At 31.7% G+C, this 22,269-nt stretch overlaps 2 protein-coding genes across 6 annotated transcripts in view; one reads left to right on the plus strand and one right to left on the minus strand.

Annotated features, from left to right (window-relative positions):
* Nucleotides 1-12,448, plus strand: part of BRWD3 (bromodomain and WD repeat-containing protein) — a 123,782-nt gene extending 111,334 nt beyond the window's left edge. For both annotated transcript variants that reach the window (XM_085827301.1, XM_035358086.2), the window contains one exon: nt 9,523-12,448. In XM_085827301.1, the coding sequence (XP_085683427.1) occupies nt 9,523-10,580 (1,058 nt within the window). In that variant the 3' untranslated portion in view covers nt 10,581-12,448. The remainder of the gene's footprint in view (nt 1-9,522) is intronic.
* On the minus strand, nt 642-21,877 carry LOC118187812 (transmembrane protein 267). 4 transcript variants are annotated; one of them, XM_035358089.2, is made up of 3 exons: nt 21,488-21,877; nt 16,488-16,691; nt 642-1,870 (listed from the first exon to the last, which is right to left on the minus strand). In XM_035358089.2, exons 1-3 carry the CDS (start codon nt 21,791-21,793, stop codon nt 1,832-1,834), a joined length of 549 nt encoding a protein of 182 aa, XP_035213980.1. In that variant the 5' UTR covers nt 21,794-21,877; the 3' UTR covers nt 642-1,831. The 4 variants fall into 4 exon arrangements, with proteins under 4 accessions (XP_035213980.1, XP_035213981.1, XP_035213979.1 ...); XM_035358090.2 differs by having other exon boundaries at nt 642-1,890; XM_035358088.2 differs by lacking the exon at nt 642-1,870 and adding an exon at nt 12,591-12,925.
* Nucleotides 21,878-22,269: the final 392 nt, after the last annotated feature.

Genomic DNA, 22,269 nt, shown 5'->3' on the forward strand with positions numbered 1-22,269 from the left:
ATCTAACTCATTAAAGGAAATAAACATTATCTTGTTAAATACTTTAACAAACAAGGTAGTGCACACAGAAAGGTAATAAATATGACGACTTGCATTAAAATTATGTCACACATATGAGAAAAGCTTGAATGTTCTTTTGTCTGCTTTAGTCAGACTATCAAAACTATTGTAATAGTAATACAGACTCTTTATAGAAATGCTTACAAGTATACAATATAGGTGATTCTGTTTGTTTAACCCTTTGATTACGTGGATCTATGATTAGCCCTTTTGTCATTTATCCTGAATATATGTGAGGAGGGTTCAGTTTTGTAGAAATAGTAATTAATGCACAGAGTCTTTGTCTTCAACTGTGATTAATTTTATGCCGGGAAGGGAATATATGTATTAAAAAAAAATTACCCATAGTCGGAGGGTTAATCAATTTATATACCTGGGAGTCAAGAAGTGTTCCTATGTATGATGGTTAATTTTTAGAACAATATGATTTAATGATTCTTTACAGAAATAAGTACACAATATTAGTAATTCTGTTAATTATTCTATTCTTGAGCATTGCACACCTAGGATTATTGTTTCTATAATTTTTTATACCAAGTGCAAGTAAATTTTTGCAGATTTTCCAAAAAAATATTCAAAACTACAAAATTGTTTTATTTTTATTGTCTTCAAAGTAATTAAATATTTTAAACATCTAAATCATAAAAATATAAATATTTTATTTACAAAGATCTTGTAGCTGAAATTTGGTCAGTATGTTGAGTGCTTTTAATGTAAAAATCAATTTACAGCAAATGAAATAAATATCTGTATTTATGCATAAAACCAAATCCCAATTCTTTCTATTATTTAAAAGAAAGAATGTTTTTAAAAACTTACTTTTATAGATAATTTAATTTCTTTTAGAAACTCAGTAAAATGTAAAATAAATAGTTCAGCTTTTAAAAAATTTAAAAGAAATTTGGTAATTCAACATAAAATTGTACATCATTATATTTTTCGTTTCAGTAAGGGCATTGAAGAATTCCAGTTTTTCATAAGTGTCAAAGGTGGGGAGTAAATATAAAATATACTGTTTTTTTTTTCTGTTCTACATAACTTATGTGACACTAATAGTAAATTGTCTAGCTTACAAGACTAGCCTATTTGTTCCAGAGATGTGAAATCGAAGTAGAACTTATTTTTTCATAATGTGAATAACCATAAGGTTAATCAATTGCACCAACATCATATGTGGCATATAATTTTGGGACTTACAGAAATTCAAAAAATTTTCATTAATGTAATAAATAAATGTAATTCATAAATAACTATGTAGAGAAATATTGATGAATTAGTTATATTACACTGATCTGTGATATAATACATACAGACGGTCAAATCTCAATTTAATGATTATCAAGAAATTGAAGGAAGTTGTCATTAAATCAAATACTGATCTTACTCAGTTTTAAATCTGATACATAATGAGCAGCCTCCCCCCCCCAAACTGGGATATATGGTAAATCTACATCTGAAGTGTAGAACTTCAGAGATAAAAAGACAGTAGAAACATGCATTTTGAGCGATCCATAGGCAAAGAAAACCATTCCTTTCCAATGAATGATCTGCAATTTTGCAATATTCATAGGTGATGAACTTCTGCATTGAACTGAATGTTTCACAATGCAGCAATGACATGGTGTCGTAAGCTTGCTTGGTGCTGCTCAGTATGTAGTTGCTTGCTTGTGTCACCATCTGTTAGTACAAATGAGAAATGCAGCACTGCATGAGCTTCATATACCCTTGAGATGATTCTTGGGATTTTATCCTGGGTCCCTTTACATAGTAGTTAATGACACCATATGATCGTTACAGTGGCATCCCAAATCTGTTTCATAAAATTGATATCTAATGAACAAGAGGGCCATTTCAAGGCTTCAGATCATTATTAAGTGTACATATAACATCAACAAGTTTTATATATCTGAAGGAATGTTAGTATAATTTTCCCCAATCAGAGAAGATTATAAATATATACAAATCTAACTTTAACCTATCCTAATGGATCTTTATAATATTACAAATAAAATATTCTAAGAACTTTGCCTCAGAAAAAGCCATTTAATATTCAGCTTACATTTCTAAAAAACAAAAGTTTCTTCAGACATTAAAATTCTAAATAAATTTTCATGAAATGAGAAACAGTTTATTATATAATTTCACCCAAGTTTTTAAACAACAAATACCAATTTTTACAAATATAAATTTTCGGCAGCAAAATCAGGAAAAAAATGTGAAAACCTGCAAGTGTCATTAAATATAAAAACAAACAATTCAAAGTATCTAAAAAATGTTCCATATATTTCAATTCTTGAATATAATTAATTAATTTATAAAAGCTGCAGTATCTAGATCATAAAATATCTTTTAATTTCTCAACAGAATCATATTTAGATATATCTCAACAGAATCATATTTAGATATATAATTTCTCAACAGAATCCATATTCAGATTCACATTTAAGGTAATGTCAATTGTCACATGAATTCAAAGAAAGAGAAATTTATTTTCCTAAAGTTTAACCAAATCCTCACTACTAAAAGGTAAAGTGAATTTCTACATTTACAGGTGTGTTATGATTAAAGCAGCCACTTGGTGCAGCCATCAATGAACTACTTTCAGCCTATGGGACACATGAGGGCCTCGGGTCATTTTTCTACGATTCACACCCGAGAAAATAAAAAACTAGCAAATTATAATAATAAAATGGAACTATAAAAAATATCAAAATGGAGCCTATTTTGTACAAAACATGTGACAAGAAGCTTCAGCGCTTGAAAGCTGAATACGAAGAAAGGTTCCACGGTATCGTATATATCAGAGACAGGCTGTCCAATTTTATGCTACTTTTTCAACTGTTGTTAAGAAAGTGCCATGTCACTTATAGATTGAGACTTCACTCTGAAGCAAAAATTCAGTGAAGTGGGAATCCTGGATTTTAAAAGTGTTTGCCTCAGAAACCTAAAAATTTGCATTGCATGCTAACATTAATAAGTTTCAGCTAACATTTATTAACAATAAGTTTCAGCTAACATTTAAAAGGATTTTACCTCTTTTGAAAACCACATGCCATTTGAGTGTAATTGGAATTTTGCACGAATAAGAAGAGCTCAAGTTGTATCAGCTTTACACGAGAAAGAACTGGTTGTCTTTCCCATTTTCCCATAGCTGCTTTACACATGCTGTTCATTACATCTTTTAGGGCCTTGTTTCTATGAAAGCATTCTTGCGATATGCGAAAATGTCAAGTAAAATATATATATGTAGCAATTCCAAGAAGCAGAGAATGAAAAGCTAGTCCCCATACTAGAATCACTACACAGCATGCACAAGTAACTTTTGAAGTTGTTCTGACAATACACCACTTATGAATATTACATGTCTATGGTCTTGATAGCTTGGCTAATATGTTATTTGGGATAATACATTTTCAAAAGAAAATAATTCTAAAACATAGATGCATTTCATATATTTTTATTCATACAAACAAGAAACATTTTACCCACCATTCTAAAAGTGTAACAATATGCAAACTAGGAAATAATTTATTTTGCTATCCTTGTATTCTTTTAGAGAAAAAATGTTTTTTTATTAACTATTGAAGTTTCACGATATCCATCAGATTAAAAAAATTATATATTTATTATGGTGTGATCATTCTGATTTCTCCTCTTAATCCCATTTTGAAAAAGTTGTCAAAAATGTAATAAAGCCTATCGTGATGATCATTTCTGAAAGTGAGCAATAATTCTGAGAACAAAACGGAATACTAGTAATTTCACCTCTTTATGATGAGCAACTCATTCGCTATGTACTGTTGTTCTAGAGATCATAATTTTTCTTCTTGGCTAGCCCTTTGATGAAAACCACAGGGCACCACTGCTTTAAACTTATCTCCCAGAATTAAATTTTAGCAAATTCAAACTATAAAATAAGGAACACATTCTTTCCTTTTCTGCTTCAATGAAAACCATAGGATGCCACTGTTTTAAATCTATCTTCGAGAATTTAATTTGAGCAAGTTCAAAATATAAAATAAGGAATACTTTTTTTAATTGCAGTTTTTACCCACATATATGAGAGCTGTTCTCTCATAATGTCCTACATAATTTGAAAAGATTTGAGACTTAAATTCATATGCAGTAAGGTTATATAGCTTAGGTTTTACTATATAAGGCTACAGAGAAAAAGCTGATATAGTTTTCTGTTCACAGAAACTTACCTTTACAAGTAGCAGGCAAGAAATCAATGAGCACAGAAAGATGTTGCAAAATTATCTATATGTATATATTCAATAATTAAATATATTAGATAGAAAATTATACAGCAATTACAAAAGAAAGTTGAATTCCATTACTGCGTCGCCCTATAAGAAAACATGTGAAACAAATTTTATGGAGAAATTATTTTTAAAAGCTAAAAATCTAAAATGATACTTTTCTGTTAATGGAGCACCAATGTGATAGCTTATTTAAATAGCATCTGCAATGACTTCTCTGTGAATAAGCAGGAAAAATGAGCATATGGCAGGAATTTTCTCTTCCAGATTTTTCAGTTGCTTAGGCAGATGAATTGGCACATGCAAGTTAATCACAAATGCTTATGATTCCTGATTCCATGTAAAAAATAATTAACAACAGTGCAGTGTTGGTTCTAGATCATTCTATGAGATATCATAGAATTCATGGGACTGTGATTACATGAAAAACTGCAATTTTCAGCAACATTAAATGAAATTGGCAGTTTTATGCCTCCTCTGTAATCTGAAATAAGTCATAAAATGTTTTAGGATTTTAATAAAATCCTGAAACAGATTGTACCAGACTTATTCTGGATTTTAATATATTAACCATTCTTTTTCTGAAGTTTTACATATCATTAGGATTACTGGCATCCAGTTAGATTTTGCAACAATGTTTATGTCTGCCACTAAACGGCATCCTATTAACAGAGAAGCACTTAAAAAATTCTCTTCTTGGAATCATCAAGTTCTGGCTTTTCATATGTGTGCATTTTTTGAAGGAAATATTAGCTAGTGTATAAGACAAAGTCCTATATTTCAGTCTAAATATGCTGAAGATAATCTATGGCAGCAAAAATCATATGTTTTTTAAATATTATGCCAGTAACCCTAAAGTTATATGCGAAAAAAATAAACTTGTACTAACAGTAATGTAGTTATAAGTTTCATATATCATATGTATATGTTACTGTGAAAGACCAGAATTAGAGAATGTCGACATTCACCAAATATGTCGGTGAAAGATCGAACATTGCATTACATTCTTGTACATTCAAACCCTCATTGATGCATGTCAACAATCACAGATATGCTCTGGTGTAGGTCGAAAAGAGAGGTCATAAAGTGTCATAATAGTTTAAGTTGTTGCAATAAATAAGATTTGAAGATTTGAATCGCATAATTTATTAAGTTTTTTATTACTATTATTTTATTTTCTCATTTAGAATGTACTGTATAATTAAGTAAGTTTTTAACTTCTATTATTTTCCTTTATCATTTTGAATGTACAGTGTGTTTTAAGTTCTTATTTTAACTCTGAAGTGCGTTTTTTCGCGACTGAATTACGGAGAAGAAAATATAATATTCTTATATGTTCAACATTCACCATTAGTACACGGTGAATGTCGACATTTACCGGTGTAAGTTAGAAATAAGAGTATTTGGAAAATATTTTGGACATACACCAAGTGACTCATTTTGAATGTACAGTGTGTTTAAAGTTCTTATGTTCTTATTTTAAGTCTCACGTGCATTTTTTTGTGACTGAATTACGGAGAAGAAAATATAATATTCTTATATGTCCAACATTCAACATAGTATACGGTGAATGTCGACATTTACTGGTGTAAGTTAAAAATAAGAGTATTTGGAAAATATTTCGGACATACACCAAGTGACTGTGTGAATGTTGACATTCACCAGTGAAAGTCCATTCTCCAGATTTCGGTGTTTTACCATAATATATATATGATAAATGAAACTGTAATATATAATATTTACTGTGTATGTATCAAGCAATATATGTAATATTTAAAGTGGCCATTGCCAAATCTGTGCAAATCTCAAATTAAATTTTTTGGGCAAAATCATGAAAGAAATTCACAAATTTTGCACTGCACACTGCAAAGCTATTCATGATGTGATATGAACAGGCTACCATATTTGGTAACTGCTATTCTGTTAATAGAAAAGTACCAGCATTTTTATACTTCCTTATATTTGACCCCGTAATTTAAATGGCACCATCAGCCCTCTTGTTTTAATAGACTGCTGCTGCCAAAGTGACAGTACTGCTCAGAGAGTTCTTCTCATGATGGGACTTATAAGTGAGTGTAGTCAGGACTGTATGTTATTTGGTAATTGATTTACCAGTAACTCTTAACTATGGCTGCTCATAGGAATACTCTGTTAACAAGAGAACTCTTATAGTGCTGTTTAATTAATTGGAGCTGTAACAATAATTAAGTACTATTTTTTTCTTCCTCTTTCCTAAACTCAATAGATCACAGCAGTGAAAACATGGCTCAACAAAAAAATGATTTCAATTTCTGTCTGCTTCAACAAATTTTCTATCTATCTTATATGTACTGGGAGAAATTATGCAAATCTGCTAAACAGATGGCCCATTTTGTATAGGCATGCTCAAGTTTGAAATGAATTGCATTAACACAGAATAAAACACTTTAAATTGCTATGCAATCAATGAAAACAAACTGTCATTTGAAGGTATGAAAAATATTCTCATAACAGATCAATGGCAGCTATTACATTGGCAGAATTTCAATGGCCAAATGCATTGATTTCTGTACAAATCCCATAGGCAGCATTTCAGTTTTTGATCATTAAGGGCTAAGTATAGCAACGTAACTGAGAAAACTGAAATTTTAAAATAAGTTTTATTACATTGTGCGTGTAGTTATTTTCTGTAATCTGTAATATATCAAATATATTGCATTCTTCAAAGAATTATAAAAATATTTTGTTGATATAACATTTCATTTTGATATTATTTAGAATTTAACTCATAACATTAACACATCTTAAATGTTAAACAACTAAACTCATTTTGTGCAGCTTGTTATTAAAGTGCAGGAGACAACAAAACTCATTTTCTAATTCTTGGTGGGTTTTGGTGACAAAGTAATTTTTTATAAGACTTTTTTACAGTAAATTATAAAAATAGACTAATGGAATAGTTGATGATGAAGAATTGTGTGCAAATAGTTTGACAAATTATTTGTGCAAAGAACACTCTTACCGATGATGACTCTAGTGACATGAAAATTATACGATGTCCTAGGACCTTTTTTTTCCGACTAAGCAGTTCTGATTTAAACCCAGATTCAGATGATTCTGATTCTAAAGAAGAATGGTCATCAGTAGGCATGTCTTGGAAGAGTTTTTAGGCCTCTCAGGAATAAATACAGAAATGGTTTGATATTGTAACGTGGATAGTGCAAGCACATATAATGTTGTGAGATCATTGATCATAATGCTGGCCCATACCATGGTATTGCATCTGGGATATCAGTCTTTTATGAAAAATGTTATTGGTCTCAATAACATTTTCTGGACGATAAGAAGTGCCGCTCTCATGCCAGATCAGTTGTCATCTACAAGTGACGATAAACTGTCACTACTCTCATCTTATAATATTATGCAAGGCCAGTGCTATTCAGTAAAATTACAATGCTCATGACACCGTTAAAGATAGGCAGCATTTTGCTGTCTGAACAATAGGATGCACACAACAGATCTAAGGGCATATAGTCTTCCTTTTCCCAAACTTCCGGCTACAGTTTTTTCGGGATATCTGCTTTCCTGTAGCAGTAACCGATTCACCACCTATTAAGCTGTGATGCACCAGTTTCTTTTTCTTTTGTTTGTACCTCTCTCCTGCAGACATCCAATATTACTATAAACACTATATACTATATCAACATGTGACATTAGAAAAAAAATCATCCAAGTACAATTCTCCAGGGAGACTTTTCATGATCATGAGGAAACATACTTTAAAATTTATCGGAGGGAATTGGAAAGAAGGAAAATATTTTGCAACAATGTTGTGTGCGCCCTTCCACGAATTGGTTTCATAACAAAACAGAAGTAATTTTGTGTGCTAATTGCAAAAAATTATCTGCTATATAGTGAGAGTTTAAGATGTGTAAAAAAACAGAAATAAAAGTATATGATTTAAAACTAATAATAAATGAAATAAATGATTTAAAACTTGCACTATAACTTGAAAATTATATATTTTTTCCTTTTCTTTTCTTTTTATATATGAGAAAATGACCGCACATACTTATTCTTTGCATCTGAGCTGATTCTCAGATGTGCACTTTTTAAAAGTAAATATATATATATTGTAATTTTTCAGAGACAAAATTACATAATGAAAAAATTATCTTTAGCATGTAACAAGTAGACTGCTATTATGTTTTATTTACTCTCTAAAAAAATTTCAAGTTAGTCATTAGCTAAAGCACAATACAAAGTCCAAAATCCAAATGTCCGATATCTGGAATGACCTAATATCCAGATCATCTGCAAATTTTTTTTACAAGTTCTAGGAATTGAGATCATGATACTAAAAAAAAAAAAAAAAAGTACATGTAACGTAGAGATTTCACCCGATTAACTGATACTCCTATATGTTACTTTCAAAGATTTGCTGGATAAGGAATCACATCATGGCCAATGACAGTATACTGACTGACATTAGCCATGTCTCCTTTCATGGTTATAGCTAATGTCAATCAGTGTGCTGACATGAGGGCAGGCCCATGGCTGACTTAACAATAAGTGAAGTTCCAAAACATATTTATTTGGAGTAGGATGTCACTCATACTGGTTTTCTTTGTTGCTATAACAACAGGGAAGGGAAAGAGAATTAGATTCCAAAAGAATGAAATCCAGTTAACATAGCAACCTGCATTTTTCTTTAATTTTCTCATTTGATCCAGCTCATTATTTTCCACAAGCTAATTATGCTATGTTATAAATTATTTTCAATTATTTTGAAGAGTTTCCAGTTCTGCAACTGTAGCAAGATCTGTAAAGTGAAAGCGTATTTGGTATTTGACTTATATAGCGACCTTAGCATTTGCACAATTCTAGCGTAAGAAAGTGTGATTTCAAAATTATACAAAACAACAATCTTCTTTTGCACCCCTGAAAAATCTTCTGCTGCCAAAAGTCACTTTCTAATAGGAGTTGAAAAGTCATCTAACTAATTTTCTAGTTCATTAACTAGAATTCTGCACACAAATGTAAAGTATATTTTGCATTCAAGGAAAGACATTTCTACAAGGCATACTCATTCCACAGCTTCAATCTAATCACCAATTCTTTGAAGTCATATTCTTGCCAGCTTAGCATTTAAATTTATAAAATCAATACAAATTCTATTATTTTCATGATATACGATTATATCTATGCTAATTATTTACAGGTACTTCAAGAACAAATGGAGTTGCAAATGAAGGAATTTCTAAAAGAAGAAAATCTGAGAGGGCCATAAAGAAATATACTGGAAATGTTCAAAAGAAAGAATGCTCACATTCTGATAGCAGTCAGTCAGATTCTAGTGCCAGTAATCAGTCAAACTCATCCATTAGCAGCAGGAGCGAGGATCTGGAATGGGGTAAGAAAGCGAAAAGAATTCATAAAGATTCTGCACCTCAAATACAAAAAACTCTAAGGCCTAGGATAATCAAAAAACATATTTCTACGAAGCATACCCGTTCCACAGCATCCTATCATAAAAAATCACCAATGTATTCCAGTTCACTTCGTTCACATACTAAGTCACTTGCATTTTTGCAATCTATGTCTCATTCCAGATCTTCATCACCAGAGAACCAGTGGCCATCTATAAAAAAGAGACCTGTGAATGTCAAACTGTCACCTCTTCGTACTCGTTCCACGAGACTTCTACGCAGTCAATCCACAAGCAGATTTAGTTCTCTTCAGGGGAATGTAATGAGATCCCGGAAATACAAAAGATCAGAGAGTGATGCCTCGGAGACTCGCAGCTTTAAGAGTGGTCAAAGTTCTAATAGCCCAAGCTGCTCAAATTCATCCTTCTCATCCTCAAAAAGTACAAGAAGTAGCAGTAAAAGCCAACAGTTTCCTTCGAATTCAGAGTCCAAAGGCAATTCAGATGAAGAAGATTCTCCACTTCAAATACAGAAAATTCTAAGATCTAGAATAATTGAAAAACACATTTCTACAAGGCACACTCATTCACGAAGATCCACTCGTTTAGCTAAACAACAGAGCACAAGAGCTACCATCCGTGTCATACCTGGGCCTAAGGGAAGCCAAAGGAGGTTAACTAGTAGAATTCAGACCAGAAATTCTGGCCAAAGGACTGTACATTATGAAGAAAGCAGTGATGATTCTTTGCAAAACAATGATTCTGAAAATACTGAACCAATGACATCTTTTAGAAACAGAGGTCGTTTACGTAAATTGACAAGCTATGTTAGAAACTTCTTTCTCAAATAACTACAGTTTATAAGAACATATTTTTAACTGTTTTATTCAAGTATGCATTTACTCAATTTTAAAGCAAAGTGTGTTTCATTAATTAGATAAGTATGTATACAGTCAAAAGTCGTTAATCCGGACTCGTCGGGACTTCGGCGATTCCGGATTATCGATTTTTCCGGATTATAGATCATCAGTTTAAATCTCGTTAGATGGCATGCAGAAATTCTAAAATTAAAAATATGAAACCGTAATTTATGAAATAAAGAACAATTATGATCTAAAGGGTATCAAAATTTGCAAAAAGAAAAAGCTTAATATTTATTTGTTTACTTTATTAAACATTTCTTTCAATGTAAGTTGTTTAAGTTTTGCTTCGTTTCATGTGATAATACTTTCTCTTTAATTCTATTAAACAGACATAATTTCTTGTTCATTTACAAAGTTCCGCTGTTCAAGTCCTATAATTGCTGTGTCCAGAACACCGACTAATTTGTGAATCGAAATTTTTTCGTTTTCAATAACCTCTGTCACTTTTCTTCGATATCGGAAGCGAATTATAATGACGAGGAACTTGTTTTAAATCATATCAAAGACGGAGCATATCGAGATGAAATACTACATTTGGTAAGGAATTATAAGCCAAATAAAATAAAAACATCTGCGCTGAAGATAAGGATAGTGCTGACAGATCAACTTCCAATTCATTATGCGCTCGCCACGGCGTTCCCCCCGCCGAGCAGCATGAAATTGATAAACAGATTTCGGATTTCGAAACATACTTTCGCTTTAGATCCTTTACATATTAACAAATATATATCGGAAATTCTATTTGATATAATCGAAAGTTTAAGCTTACTTTTATAAAATTGCTCTTACAGTCTGCAAGAAACAATAAGCTGGATCCAATTCAAAAATTAAGGAACATCGCAATCATTAACATTAACTGAAATAGATAATTAGATAATTTTAGCTTATACGTCCATTATACATAAAACGCGCACGAGAAAGCGTATTCTGCACTTGCGCACACTCATATGCGCAGTCGTAAAAGGTCTTACGCGCACGCGTAAACGCCTATGCGCATGTGTCAACGCGGCGCATGCGCAGAAAGTTTTTAGTTTTGAGGTCCGGATTATAGATCATTCCAAATTATGGGTGTCCGAATTAACGACTTTTGACTGTATTTAGTTGTATTTTTCTACGAATGAAGTTTTGTCATTTGTTTTCTCTTGTACTGTTTCAGTATTTAATAAGAAGATGAAAGGATTTTGATGAAAAGAATCTGGTCATTTCATTACATATACATTATGTCTGATTTAGGATAACAGTTTAAAATATCTTTCACTAATAACCATCAGCATAAGCATTCCATTTTAATAGGCTGATGCAAATATTCGCGTAAAGCTGTGCGAACTTTTTGTAGAATCCTGTTTCTTCTCCAACTTTTTTTTTTTTTTGTTATTTAAAGAAATATCTTAGGATTTATTTAGAAACCTATTTATACATTTTTGACTGCCAGATCAGCCATATTTTAGCATATGTGAATTTAGTTTTGATTGTAAAAAATATATATATATATATATATTGTTTAAGTGTTTCTGATATATGAATGATTTTTTTAAGATTCATATTTTTGAATCCCTTTATTATCAAGCAAAAACAACATCGTTTGAAATAGCGATCTTGTAAATTTATGTCAAATGTTAAATGTGCAGGATTCTTTTTGTGTTGTTTTTGTTATAATTTTGTACTAAATGACTGATGAATCTTGTGTCTTGGAATAGAAAAGTGAATTCAGGAAACTGTTCTACATTACTTGAGCACTGCGTGAAAATATTAAAATTTCAACTTGTAAAGTGAAATAAAATTACATTTTTAAGTTGCATACTTAGCTTTTTTTAACTTTCATATATTTTAATTTATTTAATGATGAATTTTAAAAAGTACTATAAAATATTGTTGCATTGAAGCATTGCTAGAATTTGGATGAAAAATATAATTTTTTATTACCTTTTATTTTAAGCTTTTTCTTTTGGGAGGGGCATATATTCTGAGTGTTAAAGAAGGAAAATGTTTCAGTTAATGGAATTTGTGAAAAAAAAATGTAGATGTGTTAATAAATGAAGAAGATAAAACAGAAGTTTTCTATTGTGATGATGAAATGAGAAAGCCCAATCAGCAATCACGGAACAGATGACAAAATCTGTACTCTGGTTTTAAATCTTGAAAATATTGCTACCGATAGTGACGAAAGTCACAGAGAAGTTTTGAGAATGAAGATTTCAATTGACAATTAAGTGGGAATTCTTGACATGGTAGTTACAGAACTTAACAATGACTGAAGAAGAAATTATGTCCATCTATAAAATTAAAGAAAAAGGCATTAACACAAAATATGAAACAACTTACAGTGAAAAAATTATTTAATAACACAAAATATAAATACCGAGCTATTTTTGTAAATTTTGTTTCCCAAATCTCATAATCAATTATTTCATATTTTAATTTCATAATTTTTAAATCATAAATGCTTCATTATTTCTTAAGAAATTATTTAATATTTTTAATTTTATAGTTTTTACATGCCATTCTACTAGATCTAAACTGATGATTTAAAATGTGGAATCGTTGAAGTCTCTAGAAATTGGGATGTCAGACTTGTACTGTATTTTCCATACTTTTCATTTACTAGTTCAAATTGATGGACTTAGTATGCTGTACAGTTGATTAAATTAATTTAATCAATTAAACTGATTCCAGATTTTAGCAACACACATCCAATAGGAACTGTTTATTTTAATTAAGGCTTGTTTGTTTTCAAAGTTCAGTTAATTACCTATTGTTGCGTGCGTACGGGTTCATTACGAAATGAATGCACGAGTCCGATGAAAAATGAAGAAAATTTATTATTATCACAACAAATATGCTTATATATCCTCAAATAATCGTGCAGTATCACAATATATCACAGTATTTATCTTCTAACTACTCAAACGTTCAAGAGAACTTAATTCAAAACAGTTAAAGAAAGCTAATTCGCGAATTCGCTACAGTCAACAAGAGCAGTTTTCTAAACAAACTCTTAAAACAACAACAAACTAAATTTTATAAAAAGGAGGAAAATAAAAATAACAACTAACTAAAAATAACAACTACTAACTGAAATGAGAGGTTTTCCTCCTTTTTATAAAATTTTAAATCGCACACAAGAACTTTCTGGAACTTTCTCAAAATCAAAAAGCAATTATTTATTTATTTATTAAATATTAAATGCACGTGCTCTTGTATTTTTAATTTTCCGGCTTAGTTTTCCTTTAATATTCGTCATGCACTGCACTGCACGGGAAATAAAACAATTTAATTTATAATTCAACTAACATCAGCTAATTCAGAAGTCAAACAACAAAAATCAGCGTTAATTTACAAAATTTTCACAGGACTAGTTTCGATGGTTTTACCGAACCATCATCTTCAGCTGCAAAACCATTTGCGGTTTTGCAGCTGAAGATGATGGTTCGGTAAAACCATCGAAATTAGTCCTGTGAAAATTTTGTAAATTAACGCTGATTTTTGTTGTTTGACTTCTGAATTAGTATTTATTCGGCGTGTTATTGTGTCTTAATTAACATCAGCTATTTAAATACTAAATCTGTAACAATATAAAGAATTGTATTTGTCCTTTAATAACTCAGTCACTACTATGGCTATCATCACCAAACATTCTACAATTCTTTTCAGAGTCCTGGAAAAGGTTGACGTTCACCTTTTTTCCCCAAAAAAGTAGCTAAAATCATAGATATTAATTAAAAGCTTGGAAAAACAGTAATTTTTGCCCTAATTTTTCAGAGTGGCAACAGTCTTGCATGCTGGAGATGAAAATCTGCTTAAATTTCGAGAAGCGTTGCCATTGGTCGCTTTCAAATTGTAGAATTTGTTAACAAAAAATTTCTAAGTTTTCTGATGAAATAAAAAAGGTGAATCTTCGGATTATGGTAACTTGGCGATTTTTTGGCAACCAACCCTGCTACAGCAACCTGCTAGTTTTTTTTTTTTTTTGGGGGGGGGTCGCCATTTTGTTTTTACGAAGTAAATGCATTTTTTTTTTTTTTAAACTCAACATTTTTTCTAACAATCTGCTAGCCGAGTTACGCGTATAATAGAATTTTTATGGAACAAAAATGCTTAATCATGACGAAGATTAGGTGCGAAATTGGGAGAAAGTGCAGAATTGCAAAATGCTTGCCACGTTTTTAAGAATTGCCAATACATGGTATCCATGTACACGTCGACCTATTTTCACTTAAAAAAACATCCCAGAATTGCACAAAAATGGCATTGCACACACTCTTGACTCAAATTCATGTACACATTGACCTAGTTTCACTTAAAAAGTCAAAGAAAATTGAGAAAAATCCAATTCTTCTTACTCTTGTAAAAAGCGGCAAACAAATAAGTGGGCGATTCAGCACTTTAGCAGCGAAATTGTTTCTAAGTGCTTATTAGCTAAAATCCCGATTGGAATTTTCTGGAAAATGTCACATTATATGTCTCATGATCTCCCATTTCTCTGAGACAAAATAATCTGTGATTCGAACTGTGTACTTCTCATATTATTGCTAAAGTCCTAGCTAGTAACCTTTATCGCCTTACCAAAATGTCACCAAACTACCTGTTACCATATTCCAAAGATTAGCCAAATAAAAATAGCATTGCCAAACATTAAATACGTTATTCTCGATTCCAAAAATTCTTAAGAAGCCATTTCGACTATTCCCATTTCCGTACGACTGTAATCAGCCGAGATATTAATTAAAAACTCTGAAAGCGCTAATTTTCCCACTCATTTTTGTAAGTGGCAATAGTCTCAGGCATTGGAGATAAAAATGCTTTATTTCAAAAAGTGTTGCTGCTGCTCGCTTTCAAACTGTAGTTTGTTAATAAAAAATTTGTGAGTTTTACAAAATCTATACATATAAAGAAGAATGTGTGTTGTTTGCGTTATTGATTTCTGATAAATTATGATAAATTTTTTGCCACATTTAATCAAATAAAATATAGAATATAGGTGAAATATTGGATGGAACTTGCGCTTTTGGGACCATTTGGTTAGAAAGATGAAAATCATTAAAAACTGTGTGCCATTGTTGCTGATATAATGAGAGAGAACTAGTTTATTTTTCTGCTGAAATTTTTTGTTTGTTCCATATCGCATCAGAATGAAAAATGTATGACTATGAATCGTATTTTTTGCATCGCTATTAGAGAAGGATTATAGCGGTATCATTCTCTCTGTTGTTAGATACATTACTCTCAATTTAACTTGACTGGCATCGGGTGCTTCCGCTAGTTAGTTATTAATTAAAGTTTAACAAGAAACATTAGAGAACATATATGTGTGCTAGTTTTAGAACACATATGTGTACTAGTTTTAAAATTGCTAAAAGTTTTATAATTTGGTTCACTGGTCACTAGACAAACATGCTTTTGAACTGCAATGTAATGTTGCAAACATTTGTCTTTGGCGACTTCCTTTTATTACTAGAAATTAAAATAATGACTAAATTCTAAGTATTTTATTCTAAGATTCTATGTCAGTGTCAAAAACATAACAAAATCATACACAGAACAGGCAATCAATTAAGAATATAACTCTGTACAAAATTACATGTTCATGAGATTGAAATAGTAACATTATTTCCTTTTGGCAGCATTTACATTTAGCAAGTTCTTTGTATAAGTACCTCCGCTTAAATTCAGCATTTATGTACAAACATGTAAAAAAAAGTAGTTTGTTTAAATCACAATAGGTTCAGAATTTATTTTTTTCAATTTTGAAGTAGAATTGCCCATTTTATATAAGTATAATCCAACTGCTAGTGGAGAAATGTAACTTAAAACTATGTAGACATAAAAATTTAAAACCTTTGTATTCCACGGCCACAACCACAAGCCACGATGCAAGGAGTCACGCAAATGATGGGAAACAATGGCCACAAGAATAATCCACCCAATGTATTCTTGACTAGCACAGTTCTTGTATCGCATTGCAGAGATGTATGATGCTATTCCCAATATCATTAGGGTACTATTATGGAATGGTGGCCGGCATGGTAAACTTACAGCTGCCTAAAAAATAATAACTGATTTATATACATGCATCTTATATTACACATCTCATTCTTATTATCACTAAATGTATCTGTACTATGAAATGAATCTGTACATACACAGGCTCAGGTTCAGCATTTTCACTTCCCTAGACAATCAATAGAGTTGATGCTTCATATATATTAACATTTTAATATTTCAAACTGAAATATACCCTTACTCTGTAGATTAAAAAACTGTAATTTTTACGATCTCAAACATATTATAAATTAATTACGCACTTTCTGTTAGAATAAGTCATCATTGACAGCATCATTCTGCAGTTTCCGAGACATATTATTTTGACACTGTTTGATTATTTGCACCAAAATGTCACCAATTTGTTTGCAGTTTTGAAGAACATTTATGAATTCATTGGCAGTGAGTGCTATGGAGAAATATTTATTTAGGTATTTTTGGATTTATTTCAGTGATGCATCCATTGCCACATTTTTACATTCTTGTTTTTCTTTACAAGGCTTGCACACTTCTTGTTTTTCTTCACCGTGATTCTCCCCATGCACATAGCTTTAAAAGAAAAAAAAAAAGTATTGCATGAACTCAGCATTGGACACAACTTTGTTATTGCACATTACTCCAAAATCCTAAAACGAGAAGGAAAAAAAGAGGTGCAAGATGCCTTTAAGCGAATCACATTACACTCCATGCATGCAGAAAGCTGACATTTTGTTGAAGACTGCTATATGCAGTTCTTGTACAGTATGCTAAAATGCTACAATTCTCATAATAATTTATAATCTGCAGCCACACAAGTGGAAACGTTTGGAGAAATGGAAAGCCATTTGGAGATGATACTTCGGTTACCACATAAGTTAAGTTCAAGATTTTGCAAAGATGACAAGAACTGCAGCATGTGGGCCATCACCATGTTAAAATGCCAAAATTCTCACAGAAGGGATCATATTCTGCAATTATGCTGCCAAAAAAGTTCGGCTAAGCAGAAAATCATCTTGGGGGGGGGGATACTTGACCTGTCACATAAATAATTTTTGTCAAAATCGTGGGATGTCATATTAATTCTTTTGATACTGTGACCATTGCCTTATCAGTACTTTTTGGTGGCTTTTATGTGGGGTGTGCATTAATCTGTTAATAGACACATGAGGAAATTCAATTTTTCAAGATTTAAATATGACTTTAAATTTTTATCAGTTTTAGCTTAGAATCACTCTTTTTTGTTGCAAATACTAATACTAAAATTAGAAAAAATTCTGTAGAGTAAAAAATTATACTTTATGATAATCTTCTTGTAAATCACACATATAAATATAAGAGCCAATATTTTCTGGTGTCTTTTTTCCACTTCTGAAAATAAGATCCTATAAGCTGAATAATTCTATGGTTATCTCTTCAACACTAACATTAGACTGAAGGCTGTTATTGTTCCTTCAGTTACCATTTGCAATTAAAGCACATAGCAAATTTTTGCAATTTTCTGCTAATGAACTTCTATTTAGCCCCCCCTTTTTATTTCAAATTCATAAGCAAATCACCTTTCGAAACTGCTTTATTTTGATCTACTGAAGTTTTAATGAAATACTGTACAGTCAAAAGTCTTTAATCCGGACTCCTCGGGACTTCGGCTATTCCGGATTATCGATTTTTCCGGATTATAGATCATCAGTTTAAATCTGGTAAGATGGCATGCAAAAATTATAAAATTAAAAATATGAAACCGTAACTTATGAAATAAAGAGCAATTATGATCTAAAGGGTATCAAAATTCACAAAAAAAAAGCTTAACATTTATTTGTTTATTTTATTAAACATTTCTTTCAACGCGCGCATGCGTAAAGCATACATTACGCATAGTCGAAATTAGAAAATTGCAACCAGAAAACTATTTGATGTGTATTCGTGATATTTATAATGACGAGGAATTTGATTTAAATCATATCAAAGACGAAGTACATCGAGATGAAATACTACATTTAGTGGTAAGGAATTATAAGCCGAATAAAATAAAAACATCTGCCCTGAAGATAAGGATAGTGCTGACGGATCAACTTCCAGTTCATTGCGCGCCACTACGTTTCCCTCCCCCCCTCCGCAGAGCAGCGTGAAATTGATAAACAGATTTCGGAACGGTTAGATAAACAAAGGATATACCTTTATCCATTTTTTGTAGCAATTCGTTTTTTGTTTGATGGACATCGAATCATACTTTCGTTTTGTAGATCCTTTGGGAGCTCCAGCATTGGAAATTCTATTTGACATAATCGAAAGTTCAAGCTTACTTTTATAAAATTGCTCTTACAGTCTGCAAAAAATAATAAGCTGGAACCAATTCGAAGATTAAGGAACAACGCAATCATCAACATTAACTGAAATAGATAATTAGATAATTTTAGCTTATACCGTCCGTTATACATTAAACGCGCACGCGAAAACGTATTCTGCGCTTGTGCAGTCGTAAATGTCTTGCGCGCACGTGTAAAACGCCTATGAGCATGCGTCAACGCAGCGCATGCGCAGAAAGATTTTAGCTTTGAGGTCTGGATTATAGATCATTCCGGATTATGGGTGTCCGAATTAACGACTTTTGACTGTACTAAAGCAAAATAATTTTAACAGTAAAGATGCAAAGAATTATAGATACAATTTTTGACCAGAAATAAAGAAGTGATTTGAAATGTAAAACCCCCATCCCTCGTAAAGGGAAAGCAAGTGCAATCGAACACTAAATGTACTCCGGCAAAATTATAAAGATGTATAGTAAAAGCTTAACTATTCAGAAAGCTAAAAAAATGCTGAATTCTGGATAGCTGAGTGGAATTCACATTAGAAAATTCATATTTCAATGGCATTCATATCAGGAAAGCCAAATTAGTGAGAAAAATTTCCGATTTAAAATTACAAAAACAATTATCTCATCTGTTATTGACTTGAAAATCAAAAGCCTACATTTATGATTAAGATTTAAAAGAAAAGAAAAGAAAGAAAATTTTAGTTTTATAAAAGTTAATGCAGTTCTTAAGCATGATCTGATTACGAAATCTCGCTGAAGTTGGCAGAGATGTTGCCAATTATTCCAGCAGAAGTTTAAACAAACATATCATTCCTTATTTAGCTAGATAATATGAAATAAAAATAGCAGATATATCATCTAAAAAACTAAAGTGGCTTATCACAACTTTTCATGTTACACTGCTATTGTTTATCGATTTTTAGATGGCATATTTTAACTGCTAAGATCTCGTAACTTTGAAAATAACTTCACTTCATGAAGTCCCAAACACTAGTTATTTGTTCAAAATGCAAGGAAAAAACTTATACCAATTTTTACAGAAATTAAACTAATTTCTCAAGAATTAATCAAATTTACATTAAACCAAAACCAACTTCTTATGACTATATTGTGACATTATGCTTATCCTATTATTGGGCCCACCAGCGGCCGAGCGGTAAAGTCGCTGAACACTGGTAGTTCGGTCCGAGGTTCGAATCCCGCGAACGGGCTGGCTGCATGGATGTTTTCGTGGTTTTCCCCATGTGTAACGTGTATACGAGCCAGTTTTCCTTAGAAAGTCCTCCACGAAGGCATCCCTTCCTTAAGGCAGATAGCCCTCGAGTGCTTTGCCGTAATATAATAAAACCAACAATAAAACCTATTATTGGAGCAAAATCACATTGGTGGACGGCAATGTATCCATGTTAACAGTGTTGCAAGTTCTACAATGTCATTATAAATCTCTGATTTACTAAATTTTTGGGGGGGGGGAAATCTTTTCACTAAAATCCTAAAATATTCCAATTACTTTAGCTTTCCGGTTATCTGAAGGCCGGACAGTCAGGCTTTTATAGCAGTATAAATAACAAAATATTCCAATTACTTTAGCTTTCCGGTTAGCTGAAGGCCGGACAGTCAGGCTTTTATAGCAGTATAAATAACAAAATATTCCAATTACTATAGCTTTCCGGTTAGCTGAAGGCCGGACAGTCAGGCTTTTATAGCAGTATAAATATTAATCTCATCTTTAAAGAAAGAAATAGCTTCAGCATTTATTAATCAACCTTCCCATCTAACATGAAAACAATTTAAATGGTGCTTTTTATATATTGGACCCTACAAAGGTACATCGTACACTATACCTGCAGCAAGGCTCATATATACGCATAAACAAAATATGTTATTCATACTGAACTAGAAAAAAATATATATCATTAAAATAACATAATATTCTGTCTAGTGCTTTTTTGGGCTAGACTGGAGATTACGGGGCAGTTGCCAAATGTGGTTGCCTGTTTATATCATATCATGGAGAGATGTGCAATGTTTAATATGTGCAACACACACACTGATCTGTTTCTGATATATGAAACATCAGGGAACTACACAAATCAATTCACATTGTGAACAGCTTCGGCATTACATACATTAAACATGTAAAGTGCAGAATCGCCCACTTTTATGGTGCCTACCAATGTGTACATGGACAAAGTCAAGGAAGAGCGCAATGCCAAGTTTGTGCAATTCTCTGATACTTTTTTAAAGTGAAAAATAGGTTGATATGTACATGGATACCGAGTTTGTGCAATTCTTTTAACTTGTTATTTTCAAGTTGGCGATTTTGAGAAACGTGCGAAGCAGTGGGTGATTCTGCACTTTCCTCCATTAAACACTATACAGTACAAAATTCTTCCACTGCTATGGACTGTTAAAGAAAGAGTGAATAAGAAAAGCTAAGATTAAATTTACAAAAACCTGGGTATTTCTTTGTTATATTTTTACAGATAATAGTTATATGACTTACTGACAAGCTAAAAGATTTTGCTGCAAGGAAATGATCGATGTCTATTGCTCCAGCGCAAAAAGCACACATTAAAATATATGTAATCTTCTCAGAAGTGAAATTTTCAAAACTGATCACAATAAGCCAACTAATAGCTCCTAAACATATGTGAGTTAAATTGTCAACTACGGCTAACAGTATAGCTATCTTCTGAACTTTATCATGATAAAACACATAGTCACCAATACGTGAAAACATCCATAATAATATAAACAGAACAATCTGTTTGAGTATAAAATTCTGATGGTGAAGCCAAAATGAATTCATTGCCAAATTTTGATAAATATGACTGATACATAGACATTACGAACACAAAACTGACCGAGGGAGAAAACAGACGAAATACAATGGGTAATGCCAACTTATATTTCAATATGAGAGATAAAAGTGTTCGGAGGCTGCACATGTAGTTTTAAACTAGAATTTTTTACATTTATTACAAGATTAAAGTGCAGCATCATTTGCTATTTCGAAGAACAGTAATAGAATTATAAAAGAAATATAGCTATAAAGTAATAAATAAACTGTGCGTTTTGAAATTTGATTAATAGCAAGTCGCAGTTAAAGGGCAAATACTCTTGTCGAAGGTACTTTAAATCATTACCGAAGAAAGATTAAATGGATATTTCAGAGTCGTATGCTCTTTATTACCGCTCTTCGGAAAAGATAATATATTTTCTTATTCAGAGAAATCGATGAAAGGGGGGGGGAAAATCTCAATGATATACATTCCGGTGACGTCG

This window comes from Stegodyphus dumicola, chromosome 11 (genome assembly GCF_044657685.1).
Source record: "Stegodyphus dumicola isolate Sdum_Otavi_A_Nest chromosome 11, ASM4465768v1".
NCBI lineage: Eukaryota > Metazoa > Arthropoda > Arachnida > Araneae > Eresidae > Stegodyphus > Stegodyphus dumicola.

Excerpts from the sequence above, each read along its gene's own strand:
- LOC118187812 (XM_035358087.2), bottom strand. The coding sequence starts at position 21,793 with ATGAATTCATTTTGGCTTCACCATCAGAATTTTATACTCAAACAGATT. Across the intron at positions 16,692-21,487 it reads CAAAATCTTTTAGCTTGTCA|GCAGCTGTAAGTTTACCATG; the intron begins GTAAGTCATATA and ends ATTATTTTTTAG.